This window comes from Theropithecus gelada, chromosome 3, assembly GCF_003255815.1.
Source record: "Theropithecus gelada isolate Dixy chromosome 3, Tgel_1.0, whole genome shotgun sequence".
NCBI lineage: Eukaryota > Metazoa > Chordata > Mammalia > Primates > Cercopithecidae > Theropithecus > Theropithecus gelada.
Genome location: NC_037670.1, coordinates 17871672 through 17888584, shown reverse-complemented (window position 1 = coordinate 17888584; position 16913 = coordinate 17871672). Strand labels below are relative to the sequence as shown.

Sequence of the window (16913 nt, the reverse complement as noted above, 5' to 3'; positions counted from 1 at the left end):
GAGGACCCCGTCATGTGGGGCCACCTCTGTGCCCAGCACCTGCTCAGCCCAGCCTGGACAGCCAGATGCAGGAAGCAGGCCCTAGAGGTAAGGGAGGAAGCTGGCGACGGTTTCTCTCTCTACACCTACCAGCCCAGGAGAAACCCCCCAGTTCTCGGTATGTGACTTTCTTGTCCTTTCCCCCTGAGGGGTCACCTCTATCAGACTCTGCAGCCCTCTTCACTGACCCACCTCTTGCTGCCCTAGGAAACCTGGCTGTTCTGCTCATGACTTGTTTCCTTGCCGTGCCGTGTCTGGGGAGGAGGAAGTACTCAAACAGCAGCTTCTGTTCTAATGTTTTGTACCTGTATTTTCTCCCCCTTTACCTCTCTCCTTACTGCTATCTTTTACATTAATCAAAGGTGAACACCACAACTACTGAATAGAGTAGTTCCCTAGGTAAGACTCCCTGCCTCTTCCAGCAGCCTGGGTGAGGGAGCTGGTCGTGTTCTTTCATCGTTTTTGTTGTTGTTGTTGTTGTTATTGTTGTTTTTTAACCACCTTAGAAGAGGCCGATCACCTTCTGGGAACATTTTACGTCTTAGTGTGTATTTCACCGAGACCACTTGCTCAGAGCCATAGTTTACATCTGAAGCCAGGATGCTGGAGCACTTGGCACTCCAGACAGCTGGTTCAGGGGCTCCTGCTGGTTGAGTGGCCTTGGGCAGATTAGGAGGCCTCTGTGCCTCAGTTCCCTCATCTATACAGTGGAGACATTAGTAGCATGAGCCTCAGAGGACATCGTGGGAATGCAGTGAGGACAATTTACCTAAAAGACCTGGTGCATACCTGCCACATGGTGTGCACACCGTTGGTTCAGCTGTAGTGAATGCGAGTCTCCCAGCAGGTAACTTCCAGGGTCCTGGCATCACACCTCTGGTCAGCAGTTTATCTCACACAGTTGAGACAGAGTGATATGTTTATGGGAGATCACCACTGCTTGTGATTTCACTCCCAGTATGGTTACATGGTGACAGTTTGCTAATGAAAACATCGCAAGTTAATTCTGTTTTCCTTCTTATTCCTCTGGGTGCTGTTGACCCCTCCTTCCTGTCCTCTTTAGTACTTCGATATTTGATGTCAAGATTAATTACCAGACCAGTGAGTCTACCTTTCCATAGTGTTGCCCAGCTGTGTTCTAGTTGTGGGCATTCAAGAAAAGATGCTATTGCATACCAGACGAAATTACTTCCTTGAGTTCAGTGTCTGTGCACTAAGCAGTGAGGATGGCTGGTTTTCCAGAAATGTCACAAAGTGAGTCCTCAATAGGAAGTTGTTTGCAGTGTATACATTTGCCCACTTAAAAAAATAGGTGGTAAGAATATGCATGAAGATGAGCTTGAAAAGTCTATTGGCCCCTGAAAAGTTAAGTCACTGAGAATAAGGATCAGACTTTAGGAGCACAGTTAGGCAAACATTACTGTGAATTACAGAAAATAGTGTCTCTTTTTTTTTTTTTTTTTTTCAGGCACAGATGTTAAAGATGCCAAGGTGATAAGTGTTTCTACAGGAACAAAATGTATTAATGGTGAATACATGAGTGATCGTGGCCTTGCATTAAATGACTGCCATGCAGAAATAATATCTCGGAGATCCTTGCTCAGATTTCTTTATACACAACTTGAGCTTTACTTAAAGTAAGTTTAGTAAACAAATAAGGACAGGAAGCTATTAAAATATTCTTCTATTAGAAAACTATTGCAAAACCTTTCATTGTTTCTGTAATCATGGAAAATCTCTCAAAATCATAACTCAAAACATAATTAATTAGTAACAATAAGGCTAGATCCCATTCTCCCACAATGCTCAACAAACATATGCACACATACATACAATAACATGACATGGTCATAAATTTCAAGTCTGTGTTTAAGACCATGTGATTTTGTTGTATGCAGTATAAATAGAAGTTCCCAAAATGCCAGGTAAAGATAGTAAGTTTTATTCTAGTCACTATTTCTAGAAAGAGCTAGTCATATGTCCAAACTCTTTTTCTTTACAATGCCATTTTTTGTATGTGATCTTTCTGTTCTGAAGTCATAAATTGGAAGAAGGAAAGGTTACTCACATTCTGATGACATATCCATTATTGAGTGGACAAGAACTGTATTAATTACCCTAAACATGTAAAATAAATATTCCAGTTCAAACTTATCTTTCCCCTGTTGAAAATACTAGCCTCTGAAAATTATTTTAAACTATGATAGACTAAAATTTAACTATATACAGCTTTAAATGTTACTTTTGCAACTTTTTTCCTTTCAGTAACAAAGATGATCAAAAAAGATCCATCTTTCAGAAATCAGAGCGAGGAGGGTTTAGGCTGAAGGAGAATGTCCAGTTTCATCTGTACATCAGTACCTCTCCCTGTGGAGATGCCAGAATCTTCTCACCACATGAGCCAATCCTGGAAGGTATGAGACGAGATTCTTCAACAAGCCATTTCCTCAAGAAAATGTATCTGTATGAAGTAACAGATAAAAGAACTAACCTATGTTAATATCCCTTTTCCTTTTTTCTCTTTTTAATTTCAGACTTGGATGTGGATCTGATAAGAGTCTCTATAAAAGCATGGACTTTTTTTCTTTCCAATTAATAACTTAATTAGAAAACTTTAATGAATGAATAATGCTGATTGTAATTAACCAAGTAATTAGAATGGAGCGAGAGTATTGGATTAAAATTGTATCTGTATTTAGATTTGGGTAATAAATATCTCTATATCAGAGGTATATGTGATCCTCCATATTTCTGAGGAATTCTAATTTGCTAAATGTGTAATTAAAGTATTTATTTGCCTGATATTTCAGCAGCAGATAGACACTAATGAAAAGTGAAACTGCTATTGTGATCATATTTTTTTCCATCCTTCTTTATATTTGAGGTTAGCACTTTTGTTTTTTAGTGTTTTGTATCCACATCCCTTCTCCCAAGCTCTTAGGTAGTGTTTATTCCAAATGGAACGTTTTATTACATTACTTTCCTTGATTATAAAAGCAACAGGCATACTCACTGTGGAATATTGCTAAATATTTTTAAAATATAAGAAGGAACATTAAAATCACCCATATTCCTGTAACCCAGAAATACTCACTATGGGTGTTTTACTATACTTTCCATGGGTTTATTTCTGCATCTGTCTAGATTTATTTTGGAAATTTTAAAAATATAGAGGAAAAAAACATAGCAAACAGCCAAGTATCCATCACCCAGAATTAGCAAATGTTAGTATTTTGTCCTATTTGCTTCAGCTCGTTTTTAATGATAGAAATAAATAATTTCAGTTAAAGTGAAAACCCCATTTCCCCAACTCCCTTGGAGACCACTTTTGTGAATTTTGTTTGTGTTATGTCTTTCCTACTCAATTTCATGTAATTGTTTTTTTTTTTTTTTTGAGACAGGGTCTCGCTCTGTCACCCAGGCTGGAGTGCAGTGGTGCAATCATGGCTCACTGCAGCCTCGACCTCCTGGGCTCTTAAGCGATCCTTCCACCTCAACCTTCCAAGGAGCTGGGATCACAGGCATGTACCACTATACCTGGCTAATTTTTGTAATTTTTGTAGAGATGGGGTTTCACCGTGTTGCCCGGGCTGGTCTTAAACTCCTGGGCTCAAGCGATCCACCTGCCTCAGCCTCCCAAAGTGCTGAGATTACAGGTGTGAGCCATCATACTCAGCCTCTCAGTTTCACATACTTATTTTGTATGTGTATTTTGTATGTATGGCATAAGCATGTGTATTTATATGCACAAACTATATTTTAAATTTATAAGCTATTGTTAGATGTGCTTTTCAATAAATCAAATAGATGGTTTACTACCTGTGGGGTTTTAACTCTTTTTTCTCTCTTAGAACCAGCAGATAGACACCCAAATCGTAAAGCAAGAGGACAGCTACGGACCAAAATAGAGTCTGGTGAGGGGACGATTCCAGTGCGCTCCAATGCAAGCATCCAGACGTGGGACGGGGTGCTGCAAGGGGAGCGGCTGCTCACCATGTCCTGCAGTGACAAGATTGCACGGTAAGGGGCAAGGGCTCCCTGTGGCCACCTCCCTGCACACAACAGGCTGTCTGTGCAGAGAAGCAGCCCGCCATACACTGTCCACAAAGCACATGCCAGGCCAGTTAAGGACCTCAGTACGCACAGCAGTGCCTGGCAGTGTTTCTGGTCTCAAGCAGGGTTCTTCAATAAGGCACAGAAAACCCAAATTATAAAGAAAAGTGAATAAATTTGACTAAGCTAAAAATTCAAGAATTATTTACTATAACCCACATATTTGGAAAAGAAAAGCCACATATTGGGAAGAGATTTCTGATGTCTCATGTGACCAACAAAGGATTTGACTTAGTTACAAGCTGATTCCTGCACCTGCAAAGCACAAAGCCATCCATTTGGAGAATCCTTGCTGGGGCGTGGGGATGTCACACACATAAATGCAGAAGTCGGGGCTCATGGACCTGAACCCTTAAGCTCCAAGCCTTTTATTATATAGTAACTAGACTTTACCTCAAGGAAGAAACAAACACAAGCTGATAGAACCTAGGACAAGCGATATTCTTAGAAGAGACGTCGGCTGGGCGCGGTGGCTCAAGCCTGTAATCCCAGCACTTTGGGAGGCCGAGACGGGCGGATCACGAGGTCAGGAGATCAAGACCATCCTGGCTAACACGGTAAAACCTCGTCTCTACTAAAAAAAATACAAAAAACTAGCCGGGCGCGGTGGCGGGCGCCTGTAGTCCCAGCTACCCGGGAGGCTGAGGCAGGAGAATGGCGGGAACCCAGGAGGCGGAGCTTGCAGTGAGCTGAGATCCGGCCACAGCACTCCAGCCTGGGCGACAGAGCGAGACTCCGTCTCAAAAAAAAAAAAAAAAGAGATGGCATGGGTGGGCCAAGAAATAGCAAATGGCCAGAAAAGTTGCCCAGAAAGAGCCCTGGTGGGCCAGTTGGCTGCAGCTGTGTCCCTGCTCTGGGAGAGTGGGGAGTGGGGAGCAGCCACCTTGGAGGGCCAGGTGGATGGGGCTGGGTGAGGCTGACCTGTTTCCCTTATGGAGGGCCCAGGGCCACGGTAGGCTGAGGGTGGGGTGGGAGCCACGGCACTGCCACTGGAGGTCACCAGGGTGTCCGTCCCACTGGCAGGCAGTTTGGCGGTGAACGCAGCCCCAGAGAGTTGTCCGCAGGACCACGGGGTAAGAGGCTCCCATGGGGTTGGCCACCCCTCGGTGATTATGTTGGTGCAGGAGCCATGGGAAGGAACGAGAGTCTTGGTTCAGATGACCTCGGCCTCTGTCCTCAGCTGCACAGAGCTGTGGGAACAAACAAGATCATCCAAAGGAGGACCAGCAGCCTGTCTGTTCAGAGTCGGCTATGGCAAGGGGGCCGGACCACTGTGATGGGCAGACTCAAAGGCAGGCACAGGAAGGGGGATGGCTTTATTGTAGGGAAAAAGGGAGGCTTTGGGTATGTTCTGATGGAGGGAGGGGAAGCCAGGATGGGCTCTGCAGAAGGTGGCCTCCCTTGCAGCTGTTTGAAGAACCCAGGGGCATCTCTGGCTGGTCCTGGGTTGGAAGCAGGAAAGGGTGGATGTGGGGCAACCACTAGGAAGCTGTAGTCCTTCCCTCAAAGCCTGGCTGTGGAGGCTGTGGTTTGGGTCAGAGTAGTTCTCCTGCCCTGTGTGGTCTGGCCGACATCTGTCTGCAGCTCAGTCTCTCAGGCCAGGCCGTTTGCTGGATCAGGGGACAGATCAGATGATAGTGCTCTGGACTCTTTTCCTAAATAAATGGCACAAGGAAAATGAAAGATGAGTAAGGCCAGGCACAGATGCCTAGACCCGGGTGCAGTGAGCCTGAGGCCATGCTATGAGAGTGGGGACACCTTTAGGTTCCTCGAGTGTCAGCCAAACACGTCACAGCACTCTGTGAGTGGACACCCTCCATGGGGTCCGCAGGACAGGTGGCTGTGGACGTGTAGTGGGTATCTCTAGAAGATGTCCTGCCCGCAGTTTTTGCAGAGCTTTACTTGTTTTACTTGCATGGATGCTGACTGTGCCTGACACCCTCTCACTGGCGCTAGGCGATTTCATCCTGATGACGTTTTTCCCAGCTGTCCTTTGTGAGGTGCATTGGTGGGAGCTGGTGCCACACCATTTCCCACCCAGGGCCTCTGCAGAGCTGTAGACACTCCTGGAATTCTCTTACAAAGCATGTGTTCAGAATTAATGACTCCTAACAAATGTAGGTTTTTGCAGGATCACTGCTTTAAAGTTTGCCCTGAAGACTGAATTCAGCTTAAAGATGCTCTAAGTGCGTAGAGGCTTCTAATCTAGAGAAGAAATAGGCCTGTGTTTCTTAGAGGCATTGAATCAGTTCATGCTTTTTCTGTAAGTTAGGGAAACCTGCATTTTCATTTCCATTTTGGAAGGTGGAAGGAACGTGTCATAGGAATTGGAGGATTTGTCCATTCGACACATTTATTGATCTTGTGTGTGTGTCAGGTACATATTGTGAGTGCTGGGATAGGTCAGTAAAGAAAGCCGACAGAAACCTCTTCCCGTGCTGGGGTAGGATGGGGCGGATAGCCCGACATGGACCTGTAAATTACATGGAGGTCAGAATCGGGGTGGAGGGCTTGGACGGCAGGGAAGGGAGGCCTCAGGCAGCAGGTAAGCAAAAGGCTTGAGTGGCTGGCTCTCTCTTTCACTCTGGCCTCTCTGTGCCGTCTGAATACCGCCGCATCCCTCATCAGGCTCCTGGCTGCTCAAGGGCCCCTGCCCTGCCCCTCTGCCCTGGCTGCCCTTACTGCTGTCCTGCGTCCCCTGCCCCCTAGGTTGGGACATGCCTTCCTCCCTCAGCCTCACAGCCCCCTCCTTTGGGGCTGAGCTTCAGGGTCACCCCAGGAGCATTCCTTGAAGTTCATACACCCCTTTTTCTTTTTCACAGAACCCTGCCCTTTCTTCCAAATTGATTTTACCTCAATTTATGGTTCTTCGTTTGTCTTTTCATTGCATTATTGTTTAGCTCCTAGGCTGTGTCTCCCCCCAGTACCTCACACCATGTGTATATAGTGCCCAGCAAAGGGTGCTCTGGACACAGCAACTCCCAGGCTGAGCAGAGCATGCTGTTTGCGGGGCTCAGAAAGAGAAAACAGGCGTATTGTGAAGGCATGTGTGTGCTGGAGCTGATAACGAATACCTAAGTTGCCATTGGCGTGCATAGTTGGTGTCGTGCATGTCAGCTGCACCCATGCAGCCGCTGTAAACCCCACACCCTCTCTCCCTGTGCATTCAGTGCCATTGTCACTTGCAGAAAACAGGAAATAAGCAGTTGAATGTTTTGAAGGGCTCCTTGAAGAGCTATCATTTTTATAAGAAGTATAGTGGTCCCCGCTTCTCCGCAGATGTGTCTCAAGACCCCCAGTAGACTCCTGAAACTGTAGACAGGACTGAACCCTGTACGTGCTGGTATTTTTCCTGTAAGTACATTCCTATATAAAGTTTAACTTATAATTAGACACAGTAAGAAATTAACAACAGTCATTAATAATAAAATAAGAGTGACTTGAGCGCAAGCACTGTGATGCTGCGACTATCAATCTGGTCACCAAGGTGACTGCTAACGGGCCAGTGGCATCTGCAACATGGATGGTTCACACCCCGGGCTGGACGGCGCAAGATTTCATCACACTCCTCAGAGCAGCATCCAATTTAAAGTCTGGAAGTGTTTATTTCTGGAATTTTTTCATTTAGTATCTTCAGATCATGCTTAACAGTGGGTAACTGAAACCTCTGAAAGTGAACCCTCAGATAAGGGGACCTGCTGTAATGAAATAAATACGTAATTTCCTTTCTGATATTTCCCACAACTTTCTCACAAGAAACACACATGGCTCATTGATTATGGGAAACGTAATGGTAAAGAAAATCACAGCGTAAAATAACTTTTAAGTAGATTTTTGTCTTTGCGATCGTAAGCTGCTAAAGCAGTCTATTACTTTTGTTGCGCTCCTTCGTCAGTTGGTTGGGATCCTGCAGAATTGTCAGTGTATCCCTGTAACCACTCAGGCTTGGGCTGGGCCGCGTCGGCACTGAGTCCGAGCTCCCTGAAAACTGTGCTTTCTTCTCCCTCCAGCTGGAACGTGGTGGGCATCCAGGGATCCCTGCTCAGCATTTTCGTGGAGCCCATTTACTTCTCGAGCATCATCCTGGGAAGCCTCTACCATGGGGACCACCTTTCCAGGGCCATGTACCAGCGGATCTCCAACATAGAGGACCTGCCACCTCTCTACACCCTCAACAAGCCTTTGCTCAGTGGCAAGTATCTCTGGAGTGTGCTGATTTAATCTGTCTTGATTTTGCAATGTTTTCATCCTCATGAATGAAAAAAACACCACCTGAGCTGCTCTGTGGCTATCAGAAGAACATGAGAGTCCTTCTAAAGGGACCCAAGGTGATGTTTCTGGGTCTCTCTGGGCCTTGTCTCTAGGGCCTTTTAAGTGAGTCCCTCTGCAAGATTAATCTCCTTTACCGATCACAAACCTAGCCATTCATAGAGGAATTGATGGGCTCACACCTGTCATCCCAACACTTTGGGAGGCCAAGGCTAGTGGATTGCTTGAGCCCAGAATTTCAAGACCAGCCTGGGAAACATGGCAAAAGCCCATCTCTACAAAAATACAAAAAAAATCAGCCAGATGAGGTGGGGCACGCCTATGGTCCCAGCTACTTGGGAGGCTGAGGTGGGAGGATCACCTGAGCCCAGGAGGTCAAGGTTGCAGTGAGCCAAGATTGCACCACTGCACTCCAGCCTGGGCAACAGAGTGAGATCCTGTCTTAAAAAAAAAAAAAGAAAGAAATGAAAAATGAAAAGAATGAAATTATGACTGGGCTGGGCAGCTGTCTCTTTTCCTCTCAGTCAGGCAGTGTGTTCATTCCTGTCTCAGCGGCAGAGACTCACAGACACTGAAAATTATGTCAGCATTGGCTTTCCCAGACTCACCCTGAGCCAGGTCTCCTGGATGTTTACGCTGTCTTGGAGCCACCAGGGTGTCCACAGTGATGAGCTGCCTGGAGCCTGCCGTGGGCTCCCTGGAGAGGCCCTGCTGGCTCCGAGAGGTGGTGACAGTGTAACCAGGGGCGCCAATGGCAGGCAGAGGTTGTCTCCCTGGTGTCTGCACTACCCTCGATGCCCTTCATTGCTGGTTTTCTTTTTTCTTTTTTTAGAATTTCAGTGGCTAACAGTAAAGTGAACAGGAACTTTTGAATTCAAAGGTCCTAACTTCTAAGCTCACCTTTATTTAAAAGGACACAGTTAAGGTATTTTTATCTTTTTAAATGTATAATTTTACTACTTTTTTAAAAGCTCAAAACTAAAACCATAATCCTAACCTGAAACACGTTTATTTTGCGGGGGGGGGGCGGTGCGTGTGTGTATGACGTTTATTTTGGGGGGTGTGTGCGTGTGTGTGTGCTGCCTTGTTTTCTAGTGCTTGGCTACTAGCACGCCTTTTATTTGAGAAAAAGCAGTGTGGAATTTTATTTGAAAGCATGCCTGTCAGAGCACATGAAGGAGGCAGGGATGGGGAAAAACAGTTGTCTTGAATTAAATTTTACAGCTCCCTAACTTAACCATTGTGTTTTAAGAAAAACGAAATAGACAGATCAAACCTGATGGTAGGTAAGTTGAAATTGTAGCACCAATCGATGTCTTTTGAAGTATTTTGTTGTGTGTTGGTGTGTGAATTTCTCATGATTCCAAAAATTCCCCTCTTTGTTCTCTATCTTCTGTAGTTGAGGGAAGAGTGCTCTAATCTTAGCTGTCACTCACCTTTTATATGCATAGGTGCTTAAAACATTGCACGTGGAATACGGGACACATAGGTGACACTCAAAAATCGTTGTTAATTAGGGCCTCATCGAACAGCGCTGTCTAAGCAATATCTCACCCATAACTAAAATCTGCAAAGGCAGAATCATTTTGCTAAAGACATTTTCTAAGATATTGAAAGTGGAGCTCATTTATAAAAGTCAGTGTATTTTTATCATATTTCACTTATGTGAAAAGCATTTATATCTGTTAAAAGACCTTGAAAAATAGTGTCTGCAAGATAGAGACTTCGGCGTTACTGATGCTGCTGTTTATCCTTTCCTCCTCAATGTCTTCTCTAATTTTTTTTTTTTTTTGAGACAGAGTCTTGCTCTATCGCCCAGGCTGGAGTGCAGTGGCGCGATCTTGGCTCACTGCAACCTCCGCCTCCCAGGTTCAAGCAATTGTCCTGCCTTAGCCTCCCAAGTAGCTGGGATTACAGGCATGTGCCACCACGCCCAGCTAATTTTTGTATTTTTAGTAGGGACGGGGTTTCACCATGTTGACCAGGCTGGTCTTGAATTCCTGACCTCAGGTGATCTGCCCGCCTCAGGGTCCCAAAGTGTTAGGATTACAGGGTGAGCCACCATGCCTGGCCTCCATCATCTCTAATCTTAATAGCCTAAAGCACATAACCAAACCTCTCCCCTGGTTCCTGCTGCAGGGGGCTGTGCCGAGCTGATTCAGCAGCCGCAGAGAGAGCCTGGGTCAGAGCCGTGAGGCTGCCCCTGCGTCAGCTTTGTCTCCTTGGCAGCTTCTGTGTCTTGGGTTCTTCATACGCCCAGTGGCAGGGTGCCCCTTGCAATCCTTCTGGACAAATGTGCCACTGTCCTATGAAAATAAAAGGACACCACACAAGCTCCAGGAGGCAGAACGTTACTCAAATGCTGAGCCAATAAACAATGTCACTCTAGCACCAAAGTCTATTTCAAAATGCAAACTATTTGAAATATCTTATTTTTGGTAAATGCTTTATTTTGGAAATGGGTTTTTGTTGTTGTTTCCCTGAAGAGAGTTCAGATGAGCAAAGCAAGTAGCTTTGGAGAAGACACCTTTAGACCAGGACTCCTGTGAATCAGCAGGACAGCGTAGCAGGAAATTAGGTGAGCCAGGGGATGGAGCAGGATGGGAGGGCAGATGCTTCTGCTTCAGAATTGAAGTTGAAAGCAAGTAATGCTGTGGGTGTTACTGGAGATAAAAGGAACCAAATAAGAAAAATCTGGAGAGGCAAATGTTGATGTCTTAATAGATTTGGGAGGTCACACTCTTTAAAAATGGGTCCCAAAGCAAAGCCCTCAAAACTTTATTAAAAGGAAAGTCTTACATTTAACAAATGGCCTGGAAAGAGGAGCTACCAGGACATTGGCCCCCTTGCTGTGCATCTGCACTGTGCATCACAGCTCATGTTGTGTGTGTTATACTTTGTCACCTCACATTTTATTATAAGGGTCATTCCCGTGTTAAAAAGAGAGTGAGGTATGATGGCACCTAGTGAATTGTAGCGTCTTGAGGGAGGAGCAAAAATGGACATAAATGAATACACAGAAAAGATTACCTGAAACCAGGAGCAAGTCAAAGTAAAAATGTAGGGATAGGGTGTTTCTTTCTCTTAAAAAAATAATGCTGTCAGGATTAAAGTGAGAAGAATTTAATTTGCATTTCAGCCTGAACACTAGTTTTACTTTCAGAAAGGTTCTTGGTGCCAAGCTGTGAAACTTTTGCCTTTGTGGGTATGCACACTTGGTACCCTTGCTTAGCACTGTGGAAACGGAAGTCTCTTGAGCTTTCTTCAATTTTCTTTCGAATGAGTTTCACATCCAGCACTTGCAAGCTGGACAGTTCCAGCTTCTAATTTATGTCCATTGATCCCCTGAGTGTGAGCTCCTCAACTGGCCCAGTTTGTTATCCAAGACTCACTAAGAGAACCTAAGAAGAAGGAGCAGGGTGCCCAAATGCCCCATGTGATGGCTCTGGGGACCTTGTTGACAGTCTGCTCTGGGGTCATCCAACAAGGCTCCCTATCCTGCTGATTTTCGTGTTGAACGTTGGCACGAAACGTTAAACAAGGCTGCTTGATGGGGGTAGGGGCCTCATAAATAGCTTGCATTTCAGTGTCTCTGGGAGGACAGCACAGGTACCCGGCAGGGCTGGCAGCAGGCCCAGGTGTGTGCCGGGAAGGAGCAGGTGCCTGCGGAGCTGCTGTCCATCCAAGACCATTCAACATCATGGGCAGGAAGAGCAAGGCAAGCTGGTTTAATGAGGCCCTGGCTGAAGTGAGAGAGAAGGAACGTCACTGTGAGAGTGTGTGAGAGTGAGTGTGTGTGCATAAGTGCGTGTGTGTGAGTGTGTCTGTGTTTATGTGCGTGTGTGTGCTTGTGAATGCGTGAGTGTGTGTGTATGTGTGTGCCTATGTGCGCGTGTGAGAGTGGGGGTGTGTGTGGGGGGGTGTGTGAGTGTGTGTGTGTATGCATATTCTCTAGGTAAGAGCGGTCATCAGGGTTGTGGGAAAGAGGTGTTGGTAATGTCAGTTTCCTCCTTGCCCTGGTTTCTAGGAGGAGTGAACGTGCCATGAGTCATTGTAAAAGAGAACGACCACCAAGCTTGGTTCCAAGTACAGAATCATTGTTTTCAGCTGACAATTTTTCTTTCCATTTTACTTTCTGTTTTCCTCCCCTTTACTTTTGCTGGACTGATTAAATTGTCTTTCCCCTTTCTTCCCACTGGTGATTTGGAAGTTCTAAACCTTATTTCTATTCTGACCAGTGGTTACCCCAATTTTTAAAAATAAATATGTTTAAATCACTTTGAAAAAATGTTGGCATCAAGAATTAATATTTGTAAAGATCCAAACTTGGGAAAAGGTGAAATACTGGGCTCATTTTTATTCCACAGTCTTCCCACCCTCGTCTTCCTGGATTCTGATGACATCATCGTGAGTTTTGGAAACTCATTTAATACTGTGCTTTTCCTTTAAAAGCCGTTCTTAGTAAGTCACAAGCCACATGATCAACAACTGTTCGGATGAAAATGTAAGGGCTCCTGGTTTCTCTCCTGACCAGTTTTCTGTAGCCGTTGCCCTTGCCCTTAACTCCACATCCAGATGTATTTTTCACTCTGCTGGAATACATCCTTAATTGGGGTGACAGGGTGATTTCTTGGTTGGCTGTTTTTGTTTGATTTTTGGAGAAAAGGCCTGTGTGCTGCCCTGGATCTTGACTTTACCTGGCCCTCGTCTGTGCGCCAGGTGGACTGGGCACTGCGGATGTCTGGGCTTCGTCCTTCCCCCCAGGACACGTCAAGACCTCCATGGTCACCCTTTGTCACAGAGCCAGTTTGAGTTTTTTTCCTTTCTGGAAGGTACCCCATTGTTTTCTCTCTGGTAGCATTAAATTTATCTATTTTCCTTAAAATTCAGAAATTTCAACAGATGAAGCCTAGGTGTGTGGCTAGTTTGTTGGGATTTCTTTCCTGCTTACTACCCTGAACCCTCTGATCTCGATTGTTGACTCTTCACTTCCTAGAAATGTCCTTCTGTCTTGTCACTTCTGCTAGAAGCATCTTCTCTGCCCTCTCTGTTGTCCCTGAAAGTGCTGCTGAGCAGAAGTCACAGTCCTGCAGCCGGTGTCTCTTCTCTCATCTGATGTGCTTTTTTGACTGCACTGCATTCTAAGAGAATGCCTGACTTCTCTGTCACCATCTCAGGAGTGAACTGTTTTCCCTGCAGAGCAGGCTCCCCAGGAACTCATGCCTGGCCCACTTCCCTGCACCACGGCTGCCACACGGCTCCCTCTCTTGCTCTGGTTCTCCTTTCTGGGAGAGTGACTCCATGTGGGGCTCCTCATCTCTGTTGGGTTTTCAGCGGCTGCATTTAGGGTTCCTCATGTCTGTTGGGTGTTCAGTTCTCCTTTTGCATACTGAGAACAACTTTCTAGTGATTGGAACTGTCTAGAAAAGAGTTTCCTAAAAGGAATTAAGCTCCCCTGACTGGAAGTGTTCAGGTTGGAATTGGATGGAGATTGTTGTTATGGACATGGTGACGGGTTCTGGCTGAAAGGATTAACCCACATGACCTCCAAGTGTCTTCTAAACTTGAGATCCTACGGAGTGCAGTGTGCTTGTTTTTAAATTCTCTGTGTGGATGACTGTAATGGTACAGTACAGTTACCTATTGTATCAATGACACCTTTGAAGGTTTTTAAAAATAATGATTGTTATGCTTCACTGACTGCCATCCTCCGGCCATTTCCCAGGCGTGCATGTGCTCAAGTCGGGAGCCAGATTCTTACATACGTCCCTGAGTCCACACCGCAGCCCTGTGGGCCAGGCCCGCCGTCACCCTTCACAGTGGAAGCAGCCGCAACTGGCAAACACCACAGGACTTGCAGCTCACAGCCGTGTTCCACTGTCCATAGAACAAGTACTGCTTGAACCCACATCCGATCTTTCACCACCCCAAGGCTTGCCTCCTATGGAGGACAGAGAGGGCACAAGAGTGCCTTGGGGGTCCCCCAGGAGCTGCTTCAGGAAAAGGAGGAGCTGGCAGGATCTCTGTGAGCCTCTCAGCCCCACTCCACCTGCTGCTCACCTTCATCCACATCCAGTTAGCATCTCCTGCCCATGCAACTCTCTGGACATGAGCCCACCTCACTCAGGACCACAGCTCTGGGGCTCCTTCCACAGCTGGTGTTTTAAAATCCTGTGGTCTCCTTTGAGAAAGGAGTGTTATTTGGCCAGAGGTCCTCTGTGTAAAGCCCTTGGCACCTGGCTGGGGTTAGTGGACAACCAAGACAAGGCATGTCCGAGCTGGCAGAGGAAGCCTGAGAGCAGCCCTGGGGAATGGGCTGGAAGGGTCAGGAAAACCCAGCCATCTTGCTCTGTATGGATTCTCATGGATTGTGTTCACTTCTCTGTCAGCTCAAAGGACTGCCCTTCTTAAGACAATCACAATGAAAGGCTCAAAGGTGCTCTGCTCTCAGCTTAAATGGCAGGTTGGTTTTGGACCTAGAAGGGCTCAGAGGCTCCCCCCTGTGTTGCGTGGCCTGTATCATCCTCACTGCGGGAGTGCTGTGCAGAGTTTTCCTTACACTTTAACTCATGCCCAGGTCTTGACTATTTCTTATTTGCAGAATAGAGGCCGCTTTCTGTCAAGATTGTAAGTACACATTTTCCTTGACCCACTAATAAATGTCTAGTAGTTTCTATAACATGAACCCATAATAACCCTAAAATATCTATTGTTAATCATTATGTATATCATTCATCTTTGATTACCCTACTATATGAGGAACCTATTGGAAAATACCTTTAGGGTAGAAATAAGAAAAAACATCAATGCCAGCTCTTCTGAGTTTTTTAATTGTAGCAGTTATTAGACCAATTCACAGTTTCTCTGTATTTTTGCTTTAAAAGCTCTGATTCAGCACACTTAATTTACAACAACAGAGGGATTCTCATTACCAGCCAAGTTGTTCTTGCTTTTATTGGTTTCTGCACCACGGCCTGGGATTAACTCATTACCCTAGTTCCCTCTTTGCAGCCCGGAAAGATAAGCATCTCACTGGTGTCAGCCCTCACACTGCATTGGCCTCAGGGACTCGTAGAAGGATACGCTTATGACCATTTAGGGGCTTTCTGCCCCAGTAAAAGCATATGGTTAGTATTGGAAGCGTGGGCTATTTTCTTTTTGCCTTATTTCCTCCATTTTTGTTTCAAAGTGGGACTTGATTTAACTTAAAATATAAAAAATGTTTTGTACTATTAGGATCTTACACTTTTTGTTAATCATTTAGTGAAAAATATTGTCATTCTAAGGTTTAAGTATCATTCAACAGTAATCCTTTTTTTTTATGAGAAGTAATGGAATTGCCAAGGAAGATAATATAAGCATTATCCATTTGTTTATGAAAGATTCAATTCCATTATGGTCAGAGATTCCCCAACAGTTTAACTGGATACCTACTCTTCTAGCCGTTCCCCCACGAAAGAAATCCTTCCTGATTCTGTCTGCTTGAAGCGTGTGGCCTTGAACATGCTCCTGGGGCTGCTGCCTCTACAGAGTGACAGCTCAGGGACCTGCAGGAACTCAGAACATGCAGGCAGATGCTGGAAGTAGGGCGGGTGTGCTGGTAACAGCCACCGAAGACCTCAGTTCCACTGGCAAAACTGTGCCACAGGAGAAACCTGAGCATGTGCTAAAAACCACCCCAGCAGCAATCAGTAGATGCAGGAACAGTGACCTCAGGAAGACATGAGGCTCCTACCAGTGCCTGTGATGAGACCAGCCCAGCCCTGTGTGTGGTTAGGGCACACCTGACTGACCACCCCAACAACCAGGGAAGGACGGTGCTGGAGCTCTGAGTTCTTGGGATGAGGACATGGTCTTGGCTGATTGTTTTCCTTTAGACCTTCTGCAGAATTGAATGCACATCAAAGAAACAAGCAGAAGAAACCATGCCAGCTGCTTGTATTAAATAAAAATATTTTACTTACAAACTTGGATTATCAAACTTACGAGGAAAATAAACAACACAAAAGAGAAAGATCTATATTAGAAAATAGAACAACTGAGAGAAAGCAGAAACAATTTAGAAAACAGAAGAGAAATAAGTAATGATAAACCTTATTTGTATGTTACTTAGTAAGTGCTGAAATCTAATATTAATTTGAAGGTCTAGAAAATATTCCGTTTTTTTCAGTGTGCATTGGGCATGGTTCTAGGTGTTGGGATTTTGCAGTAAACAGGACAAACAAAACCTCTTCCTTATGGAGCTTTTGCTCTGATGAGGGCAGGGGGACGGTGAGGTCAAATAAATCTCAGGTAACTTGGAACAGAAAGGCAGAATTATGAGAAAAACCTTCAGAGATGTGGAAAGTTATTCAGAAGGCCCAATGTTTGTTTAACAGCATTTCAAAAATAGGAAGTAGGGAGGAGGAAACAACAGAAGAAAATTCCTCAGTACAGAGGAAAACACAAGTATTGGAATTAAGTGGACGCACTGAGTACTGAGCAGGATTAAT

General features: G+C 45.3%; 1 protein-coding gene across 3 annotated transcripts in view; it reads left to right on the top strand.

The window, feature by feature from the left end:
* ADARB1 (adenosine deaminase, RNA specific B1) overlaps nucleotides 1-16913 on the top strand; it is a 138688-nt gene that overhangs the window by 104704 nt on the left and 17071 nt on the right. For 2 of the 3 annotated variants that reach the window (XM_025380196.1, XM_025380194.1), the window contains 4 exons: nucleotides 1508-1676; nucleotides 2305-2453; nucleotides 3891-4059; nucleotides 8163-8344. In XM_025380196.1, the coding sequence (XP_025235981.1) occupies nucleotides 1508-1676; nucleotides 2305-2453; nucleotides 3891-4059; nucleotides 8163-8344 (669 nt within the window). Of the gene's footprint in view, nucleotides 1-1507; nucleotides 1677-2304; nucleotides 2454-3440; nucleotides 3561-3890; nucleotides 4060-8162; nucleotides 8345-16913 lie in introns of all 3 variants that reach the window. The other variant, XM_025380195.1, reaches the window with a different exon arrangement.